The following is a 24,959-nucleotide window of genomic DNA, read 5'->3' as shown; positions in this document are numbered from 1 at the left end:
GTTTTAAACAATTTTTGGGAGTGCCACATACAGGCACTCAATCTATTTCATTTTTCTGGAGGGCCACCTACCTGCTCCTCTGGTTTGAAAACTTTTTTGGACTGCCACATACAGGCACTCAATCTATTTAATTTTTCTGGAGGGCCACCTACCTGCTCCTCTGGTTTGAAAACTTTTTTGGACTGCCACATACAGGCCCCTAATCTATTTCATTTTTCTGGAGGGCCACCTACCTGCTCCTCTGGTTTGAAAACTTTTTTGGACTGCCACATACAGGCACTATCCAAATTAAATTGTCTCCATAGCAGCCTCCACACGTTGTCTCCATTGCTACCTCCAAAAGTCGTCCATATAGCTGCCTCAATACATCGTCCCCTTATCAAACGAGGTGTGTCAGGCAGAAATTTGGGTTGTTTTCATGGATTCCACATCAAAGTTGTTAACTTTGTCGCCACCCTGCTGTGTTATCCACAAAATATACTGGCAAACTTTTATCATTTACCAATATTATTTCAGCGCTTCTTGCGCATCTGTTTACATTCCCCTCACCCGCCATATCCTAAACTTATAAGAACGCTACTACACTTGATCTTATACAAAAGGTTCTCTTAGAAGTGCTGTTTGGGGAGTAGCCTAGAGACAGGGGCTTGGATTGGCGAAAGCTCGCCTGGCAGCGGAGCGCCAGCTCCATGCGCATCATGCGCTTCTTGCGCATCTGTCTACATTCCCCTCACCCGCCATATCCCAAACTTATAAGAACGCTACTACACTTAACTTGGTGCAGGCTGGGACCGAGTCTGACCCTGGGGCTGGTCATATACTGCCGACGCAGAGGATTGCGGGGCCTACCTCGGTCCAGGTCTCAAAGGCCTAGTATACCTCCTAGTATGTTAGTGCTCGCTCATCTCTACTGGGAACCCTTATACCTAGGTAGGTAATTGCATCAGAGCGCCAGCAAAAAGGGAAGAGATCTTTAAAGGATTGGACTTCGGAGGAGGGCAGGGAGATGTTCAACGCTTCCGATTTACTATAGTTGATTTTAAAATTGCTCAGCTGTCCGTACCTCTCCAATTCTGTGATCAGTGAGGGGAATGAGATTCTAAGCTGTTGCACATACAACAGGATTTTGTCTGCAAACAAACCTTGTACTGTCATTGGCCTACCTGTATTCCAGAGGTTATTCCGGATGGCGCACGCCAGGTGTTCCATCACAATAATGTATAGCAGTGGAGATAAGGGGCAACCATTACGGATTGCAATGGGTGGGGGCTAAAAAACCATCAACTCTGGCCCTAGCTGTCGGGCAGGGGTAGAGAGCAAGGATCTTCCCCAAGAATGCCTGTCCTATTCCCAACTGTGCAAGAGCAGCTGACAAGAATTCCCAGTGGACCCTGTCGAAAGCCTCTGCGTCTATTGACAGGAGGCAGGAAGAAGCTGAGCACTTACGAGCGTGTGCTATTTGAGAAAGGTTTTATTTACACTGTCTCTAGCCTCCCTGCCCCTAACGAATCCCACCTGGTCCGTATGGATCACATTGGGGAGGTGAGGCGCCAGTCAGTCTGCCAATATCTTGGAAAACAACTTCAGGTCAACGTCTAAGAGCGACATAGGTCTGTAACTTGCCGTGGATAAAGGGTCTTTTCCTGGCTTCAAAAGTACACTAATGTTGACCTCTAGCGACTGAGGGTGAAAGACTGTGGTAGGGAATATGGCATTGAATAGTTTTGTCATAAGGGGGGGATAGCGTGTCCCGGAAATTTTTATAAAAGGCCTGCTGTGTATCCCTCTGGTCCGGGACTTTTCCCAGAGGGGGATTCTTTGATGGCCTCGGAGATCTCAGTGAACTCTGACTCTAGCTCCTCAACCACCTTTGCTTCCAAACATGGGAGCGGTGTTTCTGCAATATAAGCCTTTATGCGGTCACTTAGAGCTCCAGGGTGTTGGTTTGCGTCCTGTCCCTTGATGTTGTATAAACGGGAGTAAAATGCCCCAAATTCCGCACTGATGTCAGCCTCCAGGGCTTGGGCAACTAGAAATGGGTGGTGGGCTTCAGATGCAGGAAATATAGGCATAGGGGAGGTTCTTGGGCCCTCGGGGCTGAAGGCGAGAGGGAGTGGAGATGTGTCTCTCTCCAGGGTGTCTGGGTGGCTACAAAAACCCTTGGAGAAATTTGCCTGAGAATGTAGAATTTGAGATTGAGATGCAAACTTAATGGATTCGGTTGATGAAAATAAGGAGGCCACAGGACCGCCTTGTGTGGCTGGAGGACAGGGCTCTGTCCGTGGGTCTGGGCCAGAAGTAAGCTAGAGGGGGTCCGATACCTGCAGCGGCTGCTGAGGCACTTCCAGGGACCTGGTGTTTATGTCCTGAGGAGGGGGGGCGACTAATGCCATCCCGGCGCCCCGGGGAAGAGTCAGCGTTGGGAAGAGGGCTGCTCCCGTGTCACTGTTACCCCAGTTCTCCCGTCCCGGGGAGAGGAAGAGAGATGGGCTTTGGGGCTGGTCTGCTGGAGCCAGAGGGCCTACTGAGGGAGGGGGCCTGGTGAACCTCCGCCACCACCTTTATGAAGCACCCCTGCGTAGTCATGGGGGGGATGGGGGCACTAGGCATCTGGGCCGGCCATCCTGACTTTCTACTAGGCCAGAGTTTGGGGCTGGGGCTGGTTGCCCAAAGAGGGCTGGCTGACCTGAAATTTCTGCAGGTTCTCTTCGGCCTCCATCTGATTCCGCTCCCCGGTCACAGGAGGTGATCCCCGGCAGTTCTGGGTCGTGTTGCCAGGTGGCGGTCGCGCCAGGAGATGGGGCGGCAGTGTCAGCGGGCAAGGGGGGGGATCGGAACAACCCGCTGGCCTCTGAGAATGTCTCCTGAAGTCCCTGGGGACCCGCCAGAGCCCCGACTCGCGGGGATCAAGGGCTTGTGCGTGGCCGCCGCTGCCGGAACTGTGGTAAGAAACCGGGATATTCCCCTGGTATCGGCCCGAGGCAGGGTTATCGCTGGGTTCTATGGGGTTCCCCTCTTCTATGGACCCATTTATACTGGTGTCCGGGTGCTGGGTGATGTACTCGGTATCATGGGCCCCAAAACAGAGCGGGAGCTAGTGAGCGGTGCGTCTGCTCACCTCCATAGATATGCCACACCCCCGCAATGGCTTTTAGTGCAGATGCTTTGGGTGAATCCATTAGACTCTGTGCCAAGAAAGTGCTTTGTTGAACTCGGCTAGACGTTCCTTATGGCTGAGACAGTGGAGTAATACCGCAGATCTAATTCAAAATTATGTGGCATCCCATTTGAAGGTGAATTTGTGGACAAGAATGAGACATCATTCTGAAAAAAAGCTGTGAACGAAAAAAAAAAAACACTTCCCAAAATTAAACGCAGCCGGAAGAACCAACCCATTTTAGGACTAAATCCCTAAAAAGAGAAAGGTAAACATGGAAGAGGCTGCCTCCTCAGTTCCCACACAAGAAAAAAAGTTTTGTACTGTGTAAGCCAGTTGAAGAAATTCCTGTTGCTTTTAATATTGATTGAGGTCGAATAAAGTAACCTAATAAAGACGCAAATCCAACCTTTAAGAATTAAACAAATATTTTTTCCGCAAAATCCGTGATATTTTTGCTCTACAGAAAGACATCCAGGCCTCTCTTGAACATGTACGTAGAGTCCCCCATAACAACTCTTAGCAGCAGAGAGTTCCATAGTCTCGCTGCTCTTACAGTAAACGGTCCCCATCTATTGCGATGGTAGAACCGCCTATCCTCTAGATGTAGAGGATGCCCCCTTGTTCTGGTCACAGACCTGGTTTATAAATAGATGTTTGGAGAGATCCTTGATCCTTGTTCAGGTATTTGTAGATTGTAATGAGGTCCCCCTCAGTCATCTTTTTTTCTAAACTAAATAATCCCAAATTTTGTAATCTTTCTTTGTATTCTTGTCCGCCTGATTCCTCCCCCTGATAATCTTCGTTGCTCTTCTCTGCACCCGTTTATGTTCTAATTTGTCCTTTTTATACACTGGTGCCCAAAACTACACACAATACTCCATCTGTGGTCTGACCAGTGATTTGTATAAGGGCATTACCATGTCCTTATCATGAGAATCTATTCATATCTTAATACATCCCATCATTTTATTTGCTTTAGCAGCAGCTGTTTGGCTCTGGTCACTAAAATTAAGTTTGCCATACACCAATACCCCCAGGTCTTTTTCAGCTTCAGTTTTGCCATGTAATTGACTGTTTATTATATAATTATACTTTTTGTTTCCATGGCCCAAGTGTATAACTTTACATTTATCTACATTAAACTTAGTCAACCATATCTCTGCCCACTCCTCAAGCTTCCGCAAATCTCTCTGTAATGCTAAACTGTCAACCTCAGTATTAATTATTTTACACAGATTGGTATCATCTGCAAATATTGAAACTTGACTGTGTAAACCCACTACAAGGTCATCAGTAAAAATATTAAGAATTGGCCCCAATGCTGACCCCTGTGGCACTGTACTGGTAGCCTCAACCCAATCAGAGAATTTCTATCACTAAGCCAATTACTTACCCAAACACACAAATTTTCCCCTAGCTCCAGCAGTCTCATTTTATGTTCCTGGACAGTTTAGGTCCCTTTATCAGGCATGGTATAACAAGCTTTCTGAAGTGACACAGATTTTATACACAATGAACAGAGAAGTGATGTAAAAAATGTAAACAAAAAGACAATAGCATTAACAAAGTTGAGGCAAGAGGTCCTTAATTAGATTACTTGGACAGTGTGATGGTTAATTGCCTCTAAGTTAATAACTCTGTAGTCTCTGATGACCCACTATCTCACGAAAACGTTTGTTAGATGATCAAAATATCTTCAGGAAAATATCAGGATAACATTTGTTAGATGTTATAGTGGGTTATCAATCCCTTTGATAAATTGAGGCCTATGTGGAAGGTGTCATGCAGTGTTATAAACGTGTATTCCCAAATTCGTCTCTCATTTTGTGACCGGAAATTGTCCTTTAATACTAGAACCTTCATATTCTTGGTATGGCCAGGACTGCAGAAGTGTTTGGCCACAGGAAGATGTTTCTGCTCATATTTTATTGTGTGAATTTATCCAGGAAGACTGAAACTGCCATGGGAACAAATATGCCACCACAATATGCCACTTCATGGCAAAACTCTAAAATGACTTCCTAGAATCCTGCCACATGAAACCTTTGGCTAACTACCGGTTTATTAATGATATTTTGATCATCTGGACAGGTTCAGAACAACAGCCTGACATTAAACTTCTTATACAGCGAAATAAACTTTTTGGACACAACCATAACAATCCAAAATAACTGTATCCAGATGTTTATATTTCAAAAACCGATTGATCTTCCTTCACTCCTGAGACTGGCCAGCTTTCATCCTAAACATACAAAAAAAAATCCATCATGTGTAAGCCAGGCCATCCGATATAATCATATCTGCTCCAGTCCAAAGGACAGAGACACACATCTAAAGAATCATAGGAAGATATTCCTAAATCAGGGATACCACCCTTTGCTCATTTACGCTCAAATCAGTTGAGCCACCAGGTTACCGAGGAGCCATCTTCTCTAATACAAAAAAAAGGTCAACAACAATTGTGTACCACTGGTTGTGACTTACAATCCACACTTTGAAATGCTAAGAACAACCTCAAGAAAATTCCACCACATACTCCCCAAAGATGACCGCCTAAAGACAATGTTCCCAGACCCTCCTCCATTGCAGTGATACAGGCAACTGCCCAACCAAAAATATTGTGATCAGGAGTTCCTACCAATAAATATACAGAAAGGGACTTTCCACTGTAAAACCGTTGCTCTTATTTTGACCAAAGACAGGATACAGATCCGAACACAGAGCAGAAATATGTCATCCCAGCCACATTCTGATGTTCCACTTCTAATGTGGTCTAACTGATTGTAGGCATAAAATGTCCCATGGGGGCATGGCCTGACTGCGGATGGAGATGGCCGCACATTAGAGCTTCTCCTGCCCGAACCCCGCTTCAACACCGCTAACGGTACCGAATCCAGTGCCTGAGACCCCAGTAAATGGAAGCCAAGAGAAAAGGGGGTACCCGCACCCCAGCAACGCCCCTTAGCCGTTCCTCAGCCCGCGGAATCGGCCGATTCCTGAACTACACGCGGTAAGGGAGGAAGTTCAACAGCTTGGGAACCGTGTAACATATACTAAGGTCACCCGGAATGATCTTAGTGTCCGCCTAGAGACACAAGCTGCTACTATTGCCTCCCACTCCTTTCAACTTCAATTTTTGGCTGACCAAATGGATGACGCCGAGAACAGGGGAAGGCGCAACAATAATAGAGTACGGGGCCTGCCTGCTCTGGTTGTTCAACTCCATTTTGGAAATACCGGCAGATACCCCAGTAGAGCTGGATAGGGCCCATCGCTCACTACAACCCAGACCTGCTGCGCTTGAACAGCCGAGAGATGTTATCTGTCGGGTACACCGTTATCAGCTAAAAGAGGCGATTATGTCCAAGGCAAGATCAGCAGGGGACATCATGTTCCAGAGGTCCCGCATACAGCTCTTACCAGATTTATCAAAGCTGACACTACTAAAACGTAGAGCGTTGAAGCCCTTCCTGGAGGAACTAGGACAAAGAAATATACCCTACACATGGGTCTTCCCGTTTCGCCTTCAGATCCGACAGGCGGAGCGTAGATTTGTTATCGGACACCCGGGGGAGGTCCCTGCTGTAGCAGCGGCATTACATATTACAGCTCCTGAGTTACCAGAGTGGCCAGGTCTGCCGTTACCTCCACTACACGGGGCTGCTCCCCCGCCAGGGAGACCCCCTAGACGCCAGGCCCGGCGGGGTCGGGGCTGGGGAGGAGCGCAGATGGGCCATGATCCTGGGCCGCTGCCCCCGGAATGATTTTCAATAAGCATGGTTGTTTAAAGATGTGTTATCTTTCTCAGGGTTAAGGCATTAGGTGGAGGGACGGCCATTTTGGGACGAGATTTGGAAAGCTGACAAGGCTCCTAAGTTTGGAGATCAATATTACTATGAGTGGTTTATATTGGTAGTAGGACCTTTTGGGTTCAGTAGTAGTTTGAAGTCCCATTGCCGCCTCATCTGCCCTCCAAATGTTCATTACTGTTTTAATTCTTAAACAATGTTCTCTCTTTTAATTTGTATTTTTCTCTTTAAACCGCATTTGATATATTGATTTGTTATAGATTCACTGTGTAATATGCGGTTGTTGGGTGGGGGGAGGGGGGGCCTTTCGTAGTCAGCACACTACCAACCGGGGAATCCGTAGCCAGCGGGCCTGCCTGCGGTATTATAAGTGTTGTTTCCCCACTGTTCAGTGTTTGTCTGTCGAGTCTATTCTGTGTTGGTATTGCCCCACAATAGCCCTTCCCCTTCTATACCCCTACCCATTCCCTATATAACACCGGAGGGTCTGGTATTGTCAGCTATCCAGGGCAGCAGGAGGCTAGAAGGGACCCAGATTTACTATGGATACTTTACGTCTCGCGTCCCTCAACGTTAGGGGACTTAACGTCCCACAGAAGAGGTCACAGATCCTATATGATATACACAAACAGAGAGTTAACATCCTTTTCTTACAGGAGACTCATTTCAGATCCACCAACGTGCCAGACATTCGAGATCGTTATTTTACCCAATGGATCCACAGCGCCAACCCTGAGGCCAAATCAAAGGGAGCGTCGATAGCCTTTCACAAATCACTGCCATTGGAGATCCTGGCGACAAATGTGGACGACGAAGGCAGATATGTCTTTGCAAAGAGCCTTTGGGCAGGCGCTTACTCTCGCCACCCGGAGCCTCCCCAACAACGGCCCTATTCCTGTCTGCAGGACCATACTGAGCACACTGTCTGATTTTATGGAGGGACACCTAATAGTGGGGGGCGACTTTAATTTTCCTTTGGACCCCTCAGTTGACAAGTCAGGGGGGGGGGCGCTATCCCGCTCAGCCACCTCCATGGCCTGCGGAAAGACTTACACGCCCTGCAGCTGGTCGACATCTGGAGGATCTTACATCCCCTGGATCGGGACTATTCCTACTTTTCCCCAGCGCACGGCTCTTATAACAGAATTGTTTTTTTTCTTTTGAGCCACTACGCCCTTAAATGGGAACACGCGGCATCAATTGGGAACGTTCTCTTTTCTCACCATGCCCCCGTTTTCTTGACACTGTCCTTGCAGCGCCATAGCCGCAGTCCGTGGAGGTGGAGACTAAATGACAACCTCCTCAGGGACTCCGTTTGTGCAGAGGATATCAGAGAGCATATAGCCTCCGTTATCAACGGCCCAGAGTGGAGCGAACCGGCACACTCTCCTCAGCAGTGGGAACAACTCAAGGGGGACTTGCTCGTTCGTCACGGTACCTGCCTCAAGTCAGAGAACAACGCACAGATTGTTGCCCTTAAGGCACAGATCCAGACACTGGAGTTGCGCCACATGTCCTCCTTGACTGCATCCTACCTGGCTGAGTTTTCGGGGGCAAGGGAGACCTTAAGGTCTCTCTTGGACCAAAAATACTTGCAACATTGGGCTCGGTTCCAGAGCTATTTGTATGACCACGCAAAATGCGTCTTCTACACCCTCGCTCCCAGGCCTCCTACATCCCCAAGATCAAAGGTCCCAAGGGAAAGGAGGTTTTCCACCCTGATGAGATATGTGGCAGTTTTTCATCCATCTACACCTCGCTATATGACATTAGGGGTACCGAGGGGCCAGCTCCGTTATCTTCTCAAGCTTCCCACATAGATTCGTACGTGGCGGAGACATGCCTACCAGTTTTGAAGCAGAAGTCACCGATACTTTGAAGCAGGATATAGAGGCGGCAGAAGTTTCTGCTGTAATTAAAGACATACCCGCTGGTAAAAGTCCTAAGCCTGATGGGTTCACCCCGGCCTTCTTTAAATAATTTAGAGAATTGCTGTCCCCTCTGCTAGACAAAGTATATGGTGCCATATCCTCGGTTTCAGGCTTTTCCCCCAGCAACATGGAAGCTCATTAGTGTGTTGCCCAAACAAGGTAAAGACCCTTCGCTTCCGGCTAGCTATAGACCCATATCCCTTATAAACGTGGATGTGAAGTTATTTTCTAAGGTTCTGGCGGAAAGGTTAGCCCCCCACATCCCGACAGTAATACACAATGACCAGGTTGGATTCATTCCGGGGAGGGAGGCTTGGGACAACCTAAACAAAACTATCCTCCTAATGTCCCACGTGCAGGCGCGCTCCATACCCTCTTGTCTACTATCTGTAGATGCGGAAAAGGCCTTTGACAGGGTCCATTGGGGCTTCATGGTGGCGGCACTTCAACAGATCAGGTTTCTGGCTCTATATTCCAAACCTACCGCTAGGGTGAGAGTTAATGGGAACATTTTTCCAAGTGCTTCGCCATCAGAAATGGTGTTAGGCAGGGGTGCCCGCTCTCGCCCCTATTATACGTCATAGTGATCAAGCACTTGGTTACAGCTATCCAAAAAAATCCTAATATCCATGGGATCACAATGGGATCCAGACATTGCAAGGCTGCGTTGTTCGCAGATGACCTGATGCTGTATGTCTCCCAACCAAGGATCTCCTTCCCGTCGCTCATTCCGGAGTTCAAGAGATATAGTGCGGTTAGTGACTTTAAAATCAACTATACCAAGACTGAGGCTCTTAACATATCGCTTCCAACGTCAGAGGTGGATCACATTAAAGACAAACTCCCCTTTCAGTGGCAGCAGACGTCCATCAAATACCTGGGAGTCACGGTTCCAACTGATCTGTTGAAGTTATGCACTCTTAGCTATTCGCCCCTTCTGGATCGTACGTTGAAGGACCTTCAAACATACGACTGCAAGCGCCTCTCGTGGTTCGGCAGGATCAATGTTCTAAAAATGGATGTGCTCCCACGCTTTTTATACATCTTTCAGGACGTGCCGATCCTTCCCCCTCAGGCTTTTTCCGTACCTTATGATCCGCCATATTGCGATTCATCTGGGGATCTAAACGCCCTAGAATAGCTTGGAAAACACTGATTAGACCAAAGTCAATGGGGGGGCTGGCCTCCCTGACCTTAGACTGTGCCACCGGGCCTCACTACTCCTCAGACTGCTTGACTGGACTTATAATACCAAACAATGGGTCACCTTGGAACAAACATGCTCCCCGTCACTCCTTAAATTGTTGCCTTGGGTTCCAGCGGGGACCTTCCCCGCTCCCGCACCCCAGGCGATCCTGCTTAGGGATGCATTGTGCTTATGGAGATCACTGATAGCGAAGAAGTCCCTGTCTCGCGAGCTTGGCCCTCTCACCCCGATCTTTCGGAATACGGGATTCCAACCGGGAATGGCTACGTTGTCCTTCCTGGGCTGGGGGGTTTTGCAGGACCCACGGATGTTCGACCTGCTGCAGGGATCACCACTGCCTCTCCACAGGGATTTCAATCCACGTCGGGGTCACACTGGTAGTTCTTGGTTTGAATATTCACAATTACGGTCCTTTATAGTGGGGGCAGGTGACGCAGCGGCCTTTGCTGATTTCCTTACAGCCTTTGAGGGGTTATTCCGACTGGAATCAGCCCCACCACATGCCATTTCCCAAATTTACTCCATCCTGACGGGCGACTCTAAGACTCCAGAACTCCCATTCATCAGAAGCTGGGAATGCGAGCTGTCACAGGAAAACTGGGACAAATCTTTCCTTTTCACGCACAAGATGTCCTCCGCTTGTTCAGCGCAGGAAAAGGGTTACAAGATAATGTCACGTGGTACCAGGTGCCGACAGTGTTGCATCTAGCCTTCCCTTCGGTCTCGGACGTATGTTGGCGCTGTGGAACCGATAAAGGGGATATGCTGCATGTCTGGTGGAGCTGTATAGCCCTTATACCCTTTTGGAGTCAGGTGTTCGACATATATCAGCGAATTTCGGGAAAAACAGTGACCGCATGTCCAGACATAACTCTTCTCTCAGTCCTTCCAGGCCAAATTGGAGCTCAAAAGAAGGACAAACTACGTTTCTGCCTAATTGCAGTTAGGGCGGTAATACCACGCCACTGGCGGTCCATCACCTGTCCTTCCCTAGCCGAATGGGCCAAAGAAATGTCTCACCTGTTCCGCATGGAGGAACTGGCTATATTAACACCAGAAGCCCATGAAAAGTTTCTTCATGTATGGTCTCCTTGGATGAGCTTTAGGGACTCTCAGGAGTTTAAGGTCCTCTTTGAAGTTCAGGCCCCAGGATAGACCTCCCTAAATCTCCTCTAGGGGCATAAACAGCCTCGCCATGGGAGATGGGGAAACCCTGAAGCTTTCCTCCCACCCTTCAGAACACGCTCCTTAGGACCCTTGCTCCTTTTGTATTCTATCCTTACTGTATCTGTCTAATTATCTGTTTTGTCGTGTATTGTGTCGTTGTTTTATTAACATGCTCATTCCAGGCGCACAGATCACTGCAATTCATGGATCTAAGCCGCATCCTATTTTGTAAGGAATAGGGTGACATGCCGCTAGGGGAAGGGATAAGGAGGTCAGATGGTATACACTCTTCAGAGTTTTGCTGTGGAGCTTGCTCTCCTCCCCACCCGGAAGGCTATTATACTCATCTAGGGCCTCACTGAAGGCATAATGTATGACCTGGATATACGTTTACCATACATTGTATGTTATGTACTGACTATTGTAAACTCTGCCTAATGTATTGTGAGTTTTTGTTTTACAATGTTCACTAAGATTGATTCAACATAAAATGTCCCGTAGGTGGCCTTTACTTTGGAGAGACAGGACAAACACTTAGAGCCCGGATAATCTCTCATCGCCACACAATAAAATATGAGCAGAAATATCTACCTGTGGCCAAACACTTCTGCAGTCCTTGCATAATACCAATGATATGAAGGTTCTAGTATTAAAATGCAATTTCCGGTCACACAATGAGATGAATTTGGGAATACAAGTTTATTACACTGTTTGACACCCTCCACACATGACTCAATTTATCAGAGGGATTAATAGCCCACTACAACATCTAACAAATGTTATCCTGATATTTTTCTGATGATATTTTGATCATCTAACAAATGTTGTCCTGAGATAGTGGGTCATCGGAGACTACAGAGTCATTAACTTGGAGGCAATAAACTATCACACTGCCCAGGTGATCTAATAAAGGACCTTTAATCTCAAATTTTGTTATTGCTATAGTCTTTTTGTTTAAATTTTTTTACATCACTTCTCTATTCATTGTATATAAAATTTATGTCACTTCAAAAAGTCTGTTATACCATGCCTGATGAAGGGATCCAAGTTGTCCTGAAAGCTTGCTTGTTATCATCTTATATTTAAGGTAGCCATTAAAAGGTATCACAATCCCAAGAAGGTTACTTTATTTGACCTATCAAAAGCTTCAGAAAGCAATGACGCTGTCATGGGGGACGCCATGGAATATGGGAATTATTCGCACCCTTAATTCTGTTTCTATTAGTCCACCATGACAGCCCATAAATATAATTTCCTGGCTTTCTTTGTTTAACTTGTATGTGCCAAATAAATCTGGTTCCATTCATGGCTGGTGTAGTCATTTGAAGTATGGGTGACAGGATGGGGCATTTAATTTTTCTGCCTCCTGTCCCCACATATATCAAGGGCTCATCCTCCAGGTGGGGCTGTCATTGCGGACTAATGGATATAGAACAGTAAGAATAATTCCCATTTCTTGTATATAAAACATACATTTGTTTATGGATATTTTAGTTTTTTATTTAGGTCATCATTGTGTAGCGGAAAGTACAATAACATATCTGTATGAAGCTGCAATTTTCTGCAAAAGTTGTTTGGCACACCATGTGGATTTTACATTCTTTTTGGTGCATATTTTGGTGAATGTACACATATGGGGTAGGTATGACTCCTCGCATTTTACTATTTAAGTAAATTACATTTTCTTTAAGTAGTCCCGATCTATACGTGTTTTAGTGGAAATTTAATATTTTTCATGAAAATTTAGCATTTTATAACTTCTGCAAATCTGCATGAACCTTGTGTGTATAAAAAAAGGTTATTTTTGTGTGCATGGGAGGCTGTGTTTTCTGAAAAAAAATATTTTTACAAAATAGGAGCTTTTTACTGTGCACTTATATATTTGTAAATGCATTTATGTATTGCAACCGAATGTTGCATGGTTTTTTATTTAGCGTTTTTTAATCTGCAAATTCTTGTTGATGTTGTTGTGTCTTGCTGATTTTCAATGCATTTTTTTTAGAATATATAACAAAGTTACATGATAATGGTACTGGCTGAGAACTGTTAGACAAGACAAATGCAATAGCCAAGTTAAAGGGAACCTACCACCACGAGGTAGATCGGGTGGTAGGTGGATGTAAGGGACGTGAGGATAGCTCTTTTTATGCGGCTACACATAGGATACACAGCGCGGCTACTCCACGCCCCAGTAGCCACATTACTGTTGAGTGCGGCGCGAAGCTCCTCGTAGCTGCGCGCCCTCGTCCGTCATGATGGTGTTCTGCGCATGCGCAGAACGCAGGCCGGCGGCTAAGCAGCCCCAGCTCCGAGGCCGGAGCTACTGCGCATGCACAGTAGCGGCTTGTCGGACGAGGGCGCACAGCTACGAGGAGCTGCGCGCCGCACGCAACAGGGTAGGAGGAGTAATGTGGCTACTGGGGCGTGGAGTAGCCGCGCTGTGTAGCCTCGTGCTCGGCTATTCCACACCCCAGTAGCCGCATAACTAAATTTACATATTAGGGGAATAAAGTTTACCAAAAGTTAGCAGGGACGTGAGGATTAGCTCTAAAAAGAGCTATCCTCACGTCCCTTACATCCACCTACCACTCGATCTACCTTTATAGGTAGAATCGTGGTGGTAGGTGCCCTTTAAAGGAAACCTACCACTGCTCACATGATGAAATCATAAAAGCCACCACCCTGTAGGCTATTTAATACTGATGCCGGTAGATACTTTGGGTAGGCACAGCGATCTTTAGTTTAGCTAAAAAAACAATTAACTCGTATATGTAAATTAGCCCTCCGGTGCTTCCCCTACGTCATCAGCCCTCTGTCGATGCCTTTCAATTGTTAACTATTCACGCCTCCTTCTTTCTACCCGCCCTCCTTCAGCTGCTGAGACCAGTGAAAGACGGAGGCGTGAATAATTAACAATCGGAAGGCATCCACAGAGGGCTGATGATGTAGGGGTAGCACCGGAGGGCTAATTTACATATGTGAGTTAATTGTTTTTTTAGCTAAACTAAAGATCGCCTTGCCTAACGAAAGTATGTGCTGACATCAGCATTAAATAGCCTACAGGGTGGTAGCTTGTATGATTGCATCATGTGAGCAGTGGTAGGTTTCCTTTAAGTTGTCTGCTTTCAAAAAATATATAGGTTTTAAGATTTTTATTCTGTTTAATCACTATATTTTGCATGTGTTGAATGTCTTAAAATTTCTAGCTAACAAGCAGATTTTTGGTTACTTTGATTTTAGTGATTCTACGACTATGAGGTGTTCATTTAGGAGATGTGAAACAAATTATTTTCTGTTTGGGGCCCATTTTTTGTCATCAAAGTATATTTTTATGCATTTTTCTCAAATACAATTTTACACTTTAAATCAAAATTGCATGAAGGTGCCTATGTCTATAAACTCCATAATGCAATTTTTAAAATGGGGAAATTGTCTGCTTTTAGGAAATTTATGGATTGTTGTAGTTTAGTGTAATTTCTTTACGCTGTAAAACCATTTTATTTGTACATGTTAAAATTGTAATAATTGTTGTAGCCAATTAAGTGACAGAAATGCCTTGCAGGGAATGGATTCATATTCTGCGCCATGTACTGGAAAGATTAAAAATAATTGGAGGAATTTGCAAAAAAAGAGATGTACCATATTTTGGCTTTATTTTCACAAATTTTAATGTGCTTTTGAAATGATACCTCTCCTTTATTCTTTGCGTCACTATGATTGTGGAGTTACCAAATACAGGCAGTCCCCGGGTTACATACAAGATAGGGTCTGTAGGTTTGTTCTTAAGTTGAGTTTGTATGTAAGTCGGAACTGTATATTTTATCATTGTAATCCCAGCCAGAATTTTTTTGGTCTCTGTGACAATTGGATTTTAAAAATGTTGGGTTGTCATAAGAATCAATATTATCACTAAAGCTTCATTACAGACGCCTGTGATAACTGTTTCAGCTGATCATTGTAGCCTAGGACTAAAGTACAATAAATAACCAATATCCAGAGGTCCGTTTGTAACTATGGGTTGTATGTAAGTCGAGTGTTCTTAAGTAGGGGACCGCCTGTATATACTTTTAGTTATGTATTTAAATATTCTAAAAGATATTAATAAAAGCCTTACACCCCCTTATTCTGACACCCATAAAATATTTTTTTGTACTTGAGCTGAGGAAGGTGTCTTTGATTGCAGGTTGAGAGGACGTTTTCATTGATACCATTTTGACAACCTTTTTACAACCTGTACAACCTTTTTTTACTTTTTATTCAAATACAACTATATTTCAGTCTTGAAGATAATGCTTCTATATTAAAAAACTTGTAGCAAAAGAAAGCTTCCACACCTTAATCACCATTTCAATAAATATATAATAAATCATTTCTAAAATGTAAACCTTAGAGTACCTAAACTGAAATCCACTGTTATTAATAAATCTCTTTAACAATCCTCACCCCTGGTTTCACATCAAACCTTTTCTATAACAAAAAAGGAAAACCTACAAGGTGTTTGTTATGTGTTTTGATGAAGTACCTAAACACACCAGAGACTTTTCTGTTTCCGGTTTTCTATGCTTCTACAGTCTATAGTCTGCTGCAGAGGGACAAGGGGAGGGGGGGGGGTTGGGTGTCAGAATTTAAAGGAAATCCTAAATCAAATTGAAGCATGATGAACACTTACTCAGAGATCTAGGCACTAAAAATGTTACAAACATTCAAAAGCTTAGATATTCGGTTAGGGTCAAATACTTTTTCATACCACTATATGCTATGCCATATGCTTTTCTCAGATTTCGGGTCAGAAAGTAAGAGTTCTTCTTATGGAGAGTTTGCCAATTAAGGCCGTATGCAGACTTATAGCCATTGAAGCTCCACTAGGGGATTCTGGGAAATATGCAAATATGTTTTCCAATGAGGGAAATAGAAAACAATGCATCCTTTTGCTACCTTGAAAGGCAGCACCTTTAACACCATGCATGACTTACAAGAAGCCTAATAACATGATGTGGGATTAAGCCAAACTAGTATATCTATTCCAGAAGGAACAGATTCTCAACTGTAGACTGTTTCCACTTGGCTGGGTCTCCATAAGGAGAACTCTTACTTCTTAACCCTAGTCAATAGCCTTGCACTCTGTAGTACGCTGTAGTGAAGAGACCTAACCAGGTCAAAACAATGCTGTCTACAGTTGGGAATCTGTCCCTTCTGGAATAGATATACTGGTTTTACTTAATCTCACATTATGTTATTAAGTTTCCTGTAACTGATGCAAAGTGTTTCATTACAGTCAAATGTTAAGATCAAAAAAGTTCTCTTTTTGTTGTTTAATGTACACTCTGCACCCCATCTTGACAGAAAAAAAACGAAAATGTAGATATTTCTGCTAATTTATTAACCAAGAAAAACTGAAATATCACATAATTAATCAGAGCCTTTGCTCAGTATTGAATAGAAGCACCCTTTTGAGCTGGTACAGTCATAAGTCGTCTTTGGAATGATGCAACAAGTTTTTCACACATGGATTTGGGGATGCTCTCCCATTCTACCTTGCACATCCTCTCCAGTTCCCTCAGGTTGGGTGGAGAAAGTTAGGGGACAGCCATTTTCAAGTCTCTCCAGAGATGCTCAATTGGGTTTAGGTCAAGGCTCTGGCTGGGGCAGTCTAGAATATTAACAAAGTTGTTCTGGAGCCACTGCTTTATGTTAGCTGTGTTCTTAGCATCGTGGTCTTGTTGGAACATAAACCTTCGGTCCAGGGCACTGGACCACAGATTTTTTTCATTCAAGATATCTCTGTATTTGGCCACATTAATCTTTCCTTCAATTGGAACCAGTCATCTTGCCCCTTCAGCTCAAAAATCCGCATAGCATGATGCTGCTGCTGCCACCACCATGTTTCACTGTTGGGATTGTATTTGGCAGGTGATGAGCTATGCCTGTTAACACCAAAAAGTTCAATCTTCTTCTCATCAGACTAGAGAATCTTATTTCTCATAGTCTTCATGTGTTTTTTTGCAAAGTGTTTGAGGCCTTGCATTTGTCTTGCACTAAGGAGAAGCTTCCGTCGGCACACTCTTCCATAAATCACCAACTGGTGGAGGGCTGCAGTGATAGTTGACTTTGGAACTTTCTCCCATCTCCCAACTGCATCTTTGGGATGCAGCCACAGTGATCTTGGGGTTTTACCTTACCTCTCTCACCAAGGCTCTTTTCTTATGATAGCTTATTAGGGCTCCCAAACTTTGTCCATTTGAGGATTATGAAGGCACTTGGCTCTTAGGAACCATGAGTTCTGCAGAGATTCTTTTGTAATCTTGGTCAGATCTGTGCCTTGCCAAAATTCATGATTCTCTTGTGCTCTGACATGAACTGTGAGCTGTGAGGTCTTTATATAGACAGGTTTGTGCCTATACAGTCATGGCCTTAAGTTTTGATAATGACACATATATTATATTTTCACATGATCTGTTGCCCTCTGGTTTTTATGTGTGTTTGTCAGATGTTTTTATCACATACAGAAATACAATTGCAATCATATTATGATTAACAAAAGCTTTTATTGACAGTTAAAATGAGTTAATGCAGCAAGTCAATATTTGCAGTGTTGACCCTTCTTCAGGACCTCTGCAATTCTCCCTGGCATGTTCTCAATCAACTTCTGCACCAAATCCTGACTGACAGGAGTCCATTCTTACACAATCAATGCTTGCATTTTGTCACAATTTGTTGGTTTTTGTTTCTCCACCCGTCTCTTGATGATTGACCACAAGTTCTCAATGGGATTGAGATCTGGGGAGTTTCCAGGCCATGGACCCAAAATCTATGTTTTGTTCCCTGAGTCATTTAGTTATCACCTTTGCTTTATGGCAAGGTGCTCCATCATGCTGGAAAAAACATTGTTGCTCACCAAACTGCTCTTGGATGGTTGGGAGAAGTTGCTCTTGGAGGACATTCTAATACCATTCTTTATTCATAGATGTGTTTTTAGGCAAGACTGTGAGAGAGCCGATTTTCTTGGTTGAGAAGCAATCCCACACATGAATGGTTGCAGAAGCATGGTTGCTCATCTTGTCTTCTCCGAACAAGCTGTTTTCCAGATGTTCTAAACAATCGGAAAGGGGATTCATCAGAGAAAATGACTTTACCCCAGTCCTCAGCATTCCCCTCTCTGTACATTTTGCAGAATATCAGTCTGTCACTGATGTTTTTTCTGGAGAGAAGTGGCTTCTTTGCTGTCCTCCTTGACACCAGGCCTTGCTCCAAGACTCTGCCTTAAAGTGTGTGCAGATGCACTCACACCTGCCTGCTGCCATTCCTGAGCAAGCTCTGCACTGCTGGTAGCCCGATCCCTCAGCTGAAACACTTTTAAGAGACGGTCCTGGCGCTTGCTGGTCCTTCTTGGGTGCCCTGGAGCTTTTTTGCCAACAATGGAACCTCTTTCCTTGAATTCCTTGATGATGTGATAGATTGTTGACTGACGTGCAATCTTTCTAGCTGCAATACTTTTCCCTGTTAGGCCAGTTTTGTGCAGTGCAATGATGACTGCACATGTTTCTTTAGAGATAACCATGTTTAACAGAAGAGAAACAATGATGCCAAGCGTGTCCAGTGGTGTGATTCTTACTTAATCATGACAGACTGATCTCCAGCCCTGTCCTCATCAACACCCACACCTGTTTTAATGGAGCAATCACTGAAATAATGTTAGCTGCTCCTTTTAAAGCAGGCCTGCAATGAAGTTGCAATGTGTTTGGGGGGGGGGGGGGGGTTCATTTTCTAGGGAATTAATTACTGTTAACTCTTTATAACATTCTGGAGCATATGCAAATTGCCATTATAAAACCTGATGCAGTAGACTTTGTAAAAATTAACATTTGTATCATTCTCAAAACTTTTGGCCATGACTGTAGGCACAGCTGGACTCCAATAAAGAAGTGAATGGACAGCAGGTGAGTTAAATATGAATGTCAAATATGAGTGATATATTAGTTTTTCTTTTTTAAATTAGAAAGAAAACTTGTACATCAATTAGCAAAAAAGAACTTTTTTGATCTTACCAATTGGCTGCAATGAAGCATAGTAAAGGGGTCTGAATACTTTCTGTACCCACTGTAGTTTATCATTTTGTTTATACAGTACTTCCTTTATTTCCCCTTTTTTAATTAATTTTTTTCTTTTCCTTTTAGAAATACTGTTGATGCACCACTGTCGTCCTCTGAAGCTATAATCGAAATGATTTGTGACTGTATGAATGTGTTACTGCTTCAGTCTTTCCAAGGACTGTTTTGATTTCCTGTTTTAAGATTTCGACATTTTCTCGGAAAATTTGAGTGTGTAACTAGTGGTTACGTTTTCACAAGAAGCATTCTTGCAAGTTTACTATTTTTCATTTTAGATTCTGAGAGGCTTTTTTTTCCCCCAAAGCTTGTGGGTCAATCTGTGATTCCTGTGACACTTTCTTTTATGGGAAAAGAATCTATAAACCTTTGATTTCTGATCACATAGGACAACAATGTTCTACTTTGCACTTTTTGACTGTTGAGGTCCCCAGATTTATTGTTTTCCTCCTTTTACACTTAAATACTGAGATTGCAAAAGCTCCAAGGTCCCAAAGAGCGAAACATGGAATTATCTTTCTCTCGCCGCCCTCTCCCCTTGTGTAAACATTTGTATATATGGAGATGAGACATTATAACTGTATATGAATTTTTTTAGGTTTAATTTGTTGTATTGTTTTTTTTTAATTGTATTTAACTCTGCAACTGCCATAGATCTGGATAACCTCACACGATAAATAGCGACATCTTTACGACTTGTGGGGATGATTCCTTGACTCTTCAGTGTTGCATCGGAGTTGAATAAAGCAATATCTTTGTGTTTTCTTATGTTACAGGTAAAAGCTTTGTTACAGGTTCATTGATGAATCATGTGTTTGTTCCACCATCAGCATACCATGTTAATTCAAATCTTTATCTCCATGATCATGTGACTGTTTTGCCGAGGGAAGTTGTTTTTGTCATCTGAGGAGCAATTCTTTGCTCCCATGTCTTAAATTCCTTCTAAAATTGACCAAAGGTGCAATGAATAGACATAGGTATGTAAATTTTCTACGGCCATCAATACCGCTGGCTAACAAAATATATTTAGGGAAAAATTGTGTAAATACACTTTAATTGAAATGGTTTTGTGGTTGGATCCTTTTGATCCGAATAAGAAAACTACTATGTAGCTTTGAATAGTTGGTCTAAACATATGTAAATAATAAAGAAAACATTAACTACTTTATACTACTGCTGTATAAGGTACAATTTTCCATTCTCAGTATAGGCTACCTGCACATGAACAGGAAATGTGGACAGGTTCTAGGTGTATTTTCTACACCTAGCACAAGTCCTCATTTGCTTCTGTGGGCTCATGTGCAAGGCTGTGGATTCCACAGCCCCATTTATGAGCTAACTGCCCAAGACACAAAAGATAGAGCAGGTCCCATGGGACCATTGTTTGCATCTCATATGGCTGCACAAATCGTGTGCAGGTAGCCTAGGGAGAAGTCTAAAGCCACATTCACATGTGGAAATAGAATTATGTTTTAAAACAAAATTCAACTGCAGTGGGGAGGGGATTGGTTTCCACTGAAATGCATGTTCTACGTAACGAGCACCTACATGCAAAACAAGTGCTTCTCCTTTTCAATTGCATGCATTTTAGTGGCAACATAGCCAAAAACCTACATTTAACATTGAACTACACTTAACATTTAAGCTTTGTTCACATGTCACTACAGTAATAAGTAATGATATTGCCTTGAGAGATTTTTGTTATAACCCCAATTGTCACATGGGCACTTGACATGGCAGTTATTGCACACCTTGTCTTTACCACCCAACTTTTCTACTTAATTTCTAGAAATGTTAGCTGTTTTTCTGACTTCTCTGTGTTAGGGGAATATGCCACCCCTCTGAACATTCCTTAGGTGTCATTCCAGCACCATGGTGCTGCTGTAAACTGTTCTGGCTATGCCCTGGATTTGTTCAGTCTTCCTTCTGTTTGTGTTTCTAGAGATCATTTATGTGACCGGTATGCTACTTAAAATTTGGTTCACATTTCTTCTGTTTATCTTAGCTGGAGGGGGGAACGTCTTTGTTGAGCAATAATGTATCTGTTCTTTCAGTGCCTACCCGATGGACTTGACCCCCTCTTCTTCCCATATGTACAACCTGAGGAACTGGTCAGGGTATTGTTACTATTAGAGAATGGGCAACCTGGTGTGTAGTCTCCATGAACTTCTGGGCAACATAAGAATGAGCCTATTACATGTAATAATCTGTACAATTGTATATTTTACATTTCTTTGAAATAAAAGGTTTCTTGTCCCAGTTTACAATTGAGAGTGGGGTTATGGTGGAAAGAATTACATATTGGATTCTGTACTGTCATGTAATTTAACCCACCCACAACAAAGACTTAATTAAAAACTATGATTAAAGCATTGCCCTTATTCTCAAATGGTTCCTCTCCATTGCTGCTATGTTATAAAACCTAAACCTATATGCAACTCACCTGATGTGAGTCATTCGTACTAATTGAGTCATGCATATTAAAATTTGCTTGCATTTCCCTGCCTCTTGTTGAGCACTTAAAGTCATGTGGCCAGGATCAATAGAAAAGTAGGTGCAAAAAACACAGGTATATAGGTGCGCGCTGCCCCTAGAGCTAAAATGTAACAGTAAAGTCCAAGATGTGTGTTAAAGGCTTTATTTTTATGGACGACACGTTTCGAGGACGAATTGTCCCCTTCCTCAGGTCCAAAAGGCAACATACACTAAAAAAAAATCAGACAAAATAAAAAGGTATCATAAATAAATGGGTACAAAGAAAGGCGTAAAATTGTGGTGGCTAATAGAAAGGTGAAACCAAATCAGAAATACATATGGGATATAAAAAATCACTCCAATATATAAAAATTAACAGAGGAAATGCATAAATAATAGAACAGATAAAAAAGAACGTGAATATATGTAATATTTGACGATACATGAAATTAGAACAATACTGGATACAACGAGTATACAGTCAGATCGAATGCATAAATATTGGAACTGATAAATAAAAGGATTTGAGCATATGCAATATTAAATGATACATAAAATTATGATATAGACTGGATACAATGTAATGAATGTAATAGGCAGTAAAAAGTGTATAAAAAAAGTAAAAAAAGTGTATATATATATAAATATATATGTTAGAATATAAGTAATAGAATAAATATATGTGTAATGGGTATACTGTGATATGAGGGGAAAAAAATTACTATATATGATATGATGGTGGTGGTCATGGTATGGTGGTGGGAGGGGTAGTCATATAAGAGAGAAGGGTGGGTTAAAAGAGATGCGGAGAGCAGGCTTACCTGGATGCAATGTAGAGACTCACATATGCTCGGCTGGGGTGGGATCTAATAGACCTAGTCCTGTGGTCTTGGAAAAAATGCCTGAGTGGGGAGGATGGCATCACAGTTAGTAAATAGATAGATGAATGGATCTAAGGAAATACCTTAGGGGGGGTGAATGAGGGAAGCAGTTACCTTAAGTAGTGGGTGAGCCTATTAGAAGGGCTGCGGCACTGTAGTAAGACAGGAGAGAGGCCGATCTGCTTTGAGGGTGGTGTGTGAAAGTGGCATGAACCAGGGAGGCTGAAACTTACCGCTGGTGGAATATGGGGTGTGAGTCTCGCTGCACGCCAGAGTATAAAAGCGGCATGCGGGAACTTCCGGGGTTTATATGCGAGAGCCAAACAAAGCCAAAAATTTTTACAAAAAAATAAAAAATGGTGTTCATTTGGCCACAGCCAAATAAAGGAGGAGAAAAAAAAATTTGGCCACAGCCAAAAAAGGAAAAGGATTATATAATTCCAAAGAACCCCCACACTCCTCTTTTTTATTATCTCCCGAAGATCCACAAAAACCTAGAGAAACCCACATGGACGTAACTGCTTTGTACACGAATATTTCTCATGATTTAGACATTCAGGCCATATCAGACACACTAGCAGCAGACCCACCTATGCCAGCCGAACAGACCCAATTTGTACTGGACAGCATCAGATTCATTCTGGAGCATAATACTTTCTCATTCGAATCTGAAATTTATAGACAAATCAAGGGGACGGCCATGGGAACCAGGTTTGCCCCCAGTTATGCCAACTTATTCATGGGGGCATTCGAAAAAGAACATTTACTGGAAAACCCATCCTTCTCCCAGAATATAATATTTTTTACACGCTATATAGACAATCTTTTCATTGTTTGGGAAGGAACCAAAACACAGGCACATAATTTCACTGAACAAATCAATACCAACTCCTGGGGCATCAGACTCACGGCCAACATCTCTCCCTCGAACATCGAATACTTAGATCTTTTGATTTCTGTTAACCCCCAACTCACTGGTCTCTCCACCCAAACCTTTTTCAAAAAGGTTGACGTGAACAGTTTCCTTGATTTCACCAGTTCACATTACAAAAAGTGGTTGCTCAACATACCATATAGCCAATAAAAGCGAGTCCTAAGAAACTGTACAAACACAGACACCTTCAAAACACAGTCCAAACTCCTAAGAGACAGATTTACACAGAAAGGGTACCCTCCCCAAGTTCTCAAAGATGCCTTCAAAAAATCCCAGGCCCTTACACAGAAGGATTGTCTGGCCCCCAGCAGTCGCACTAAGACCTCTAACACCGACTGGAATGCCAATTTCATTACCATGAAAAATACTCACCAAACATTGGGACATCCTGCAGAAGGACCCCCATATTTCGAATTCCTTACCAGGCAAACCGAAAATTTCCTTTAGAAGGGCGCCTACCCTAAAAAATATACTGGCCCCATCAAGGCTCAAAAAGAAGAATCTACTAAGTCCCATACAAGGAAGGAACTGTACCGTTTAACCAAAAGAGGAAAGAAAAAGGACCGACTAATAAGATGCATATAAAACAAATAAATCTTTATTAGTACCATTTTACATTTAAAAATTAAAAATTGTGAGTGGTGGAGTACAAAAAGAAAAAGGGGCAAACCGATCTGGACAGTATGGAGTACCATGTAAAAAACAGGAGAGACTGGGCAAGAGACTAGCCAAATGTATGTGACATGGCTGAAAGTGGATGGTATATATAAATTGACCTATGTTGGTTACAGAGGGATATAGGCTCTTACCGGTTCGTTCTGGTGTAAGGGTTCCACTGTCCAGAGAGGGCCGCGACCCCGACGTACATTTCGGCTCGGAATGAGCCTTCATCTGGGGGTGGCGTCTGTCTGGACTCAGATCAATAAAAAGGGAGGATGGACCAATGAGCTTTAAAAAAAAGGCTACATGTGATCGCGGGTTCGCAGATCACGTGGTGCCGTGAAGTCACGGCTCTCGCGATCACGCAGGCTCACACATATTCACGGGTCACGTGATTCCGTAAGGTCACGGCTCTCACGGTCACGTGATTCAATGTCACGTGACCCGATATCGCAAGAGTACGGGACATGGATAAAGACTTGAGGACTGAGAAAAACCAAAGTAGGTGTTTACAGGGAACAAGCGCAGAGGCGCCCCTGAAAGAAGAATATCTGCTAAGAATACTATATGAATAAAATGATTAACACTGTTTGAAATTGTGAGTGGAGAGTGCCTTGTGCATAAAAAAGA

General features: G+C 43.3%; 1 protein-coding gene across 3 annotated transcripts in view; it reads left to right on the top strand.

The window, feature by feature from the left end:
* Positions 1–20,143, top strand: part of NCOA3 (nuclear receptor coactivator 3) — a 393,748-nt gene extending 373,605 nt beyond the window's left edge. For 2 of the 3 annotated variants that reach the window (XM_072110547.1, XM_072110549.1), the window contains one exon: positions 19,449–20,143. Coding sequence is in view for 2 of the 3 variants with exons in the window: in XM_072110549.1 (XP_071966650.1) it covers positions 19,449–19,460 (12 nt within the window). In the remaining variant the exon portion in view is untranslated. Of the gene's footprint in view, positions 1–19,172; positions 19,212–19,448 lie in introns of all 3 variants that reach the window. The other variant, XM_072110548.1, reaches the window with a different exon arrangement.
* The last annotated feature ends 4,816 nt before the right edge of the window (positions 20,144–24,959 follow it).

This window comes from Engystomops pustulosus, chromosome 6 (genome assembly GCF_040894005.1).
Source record: "Engystomops pustulosus chromosome 6, aEngPut4.maternal, whole genome shotgun sequence".
Taxonomy (NCBI): Eukaryota; Metazoa; Chordata; class Amphibia; order Anura; family Leptodactylidae; genus Engystomops; species Engystomops pustulosus.
The sequence above is the reverse complement of the archived record's forward strand: the minus strand, read 5'-3'. Positions and strand labels throughout refer to the sequence as shown.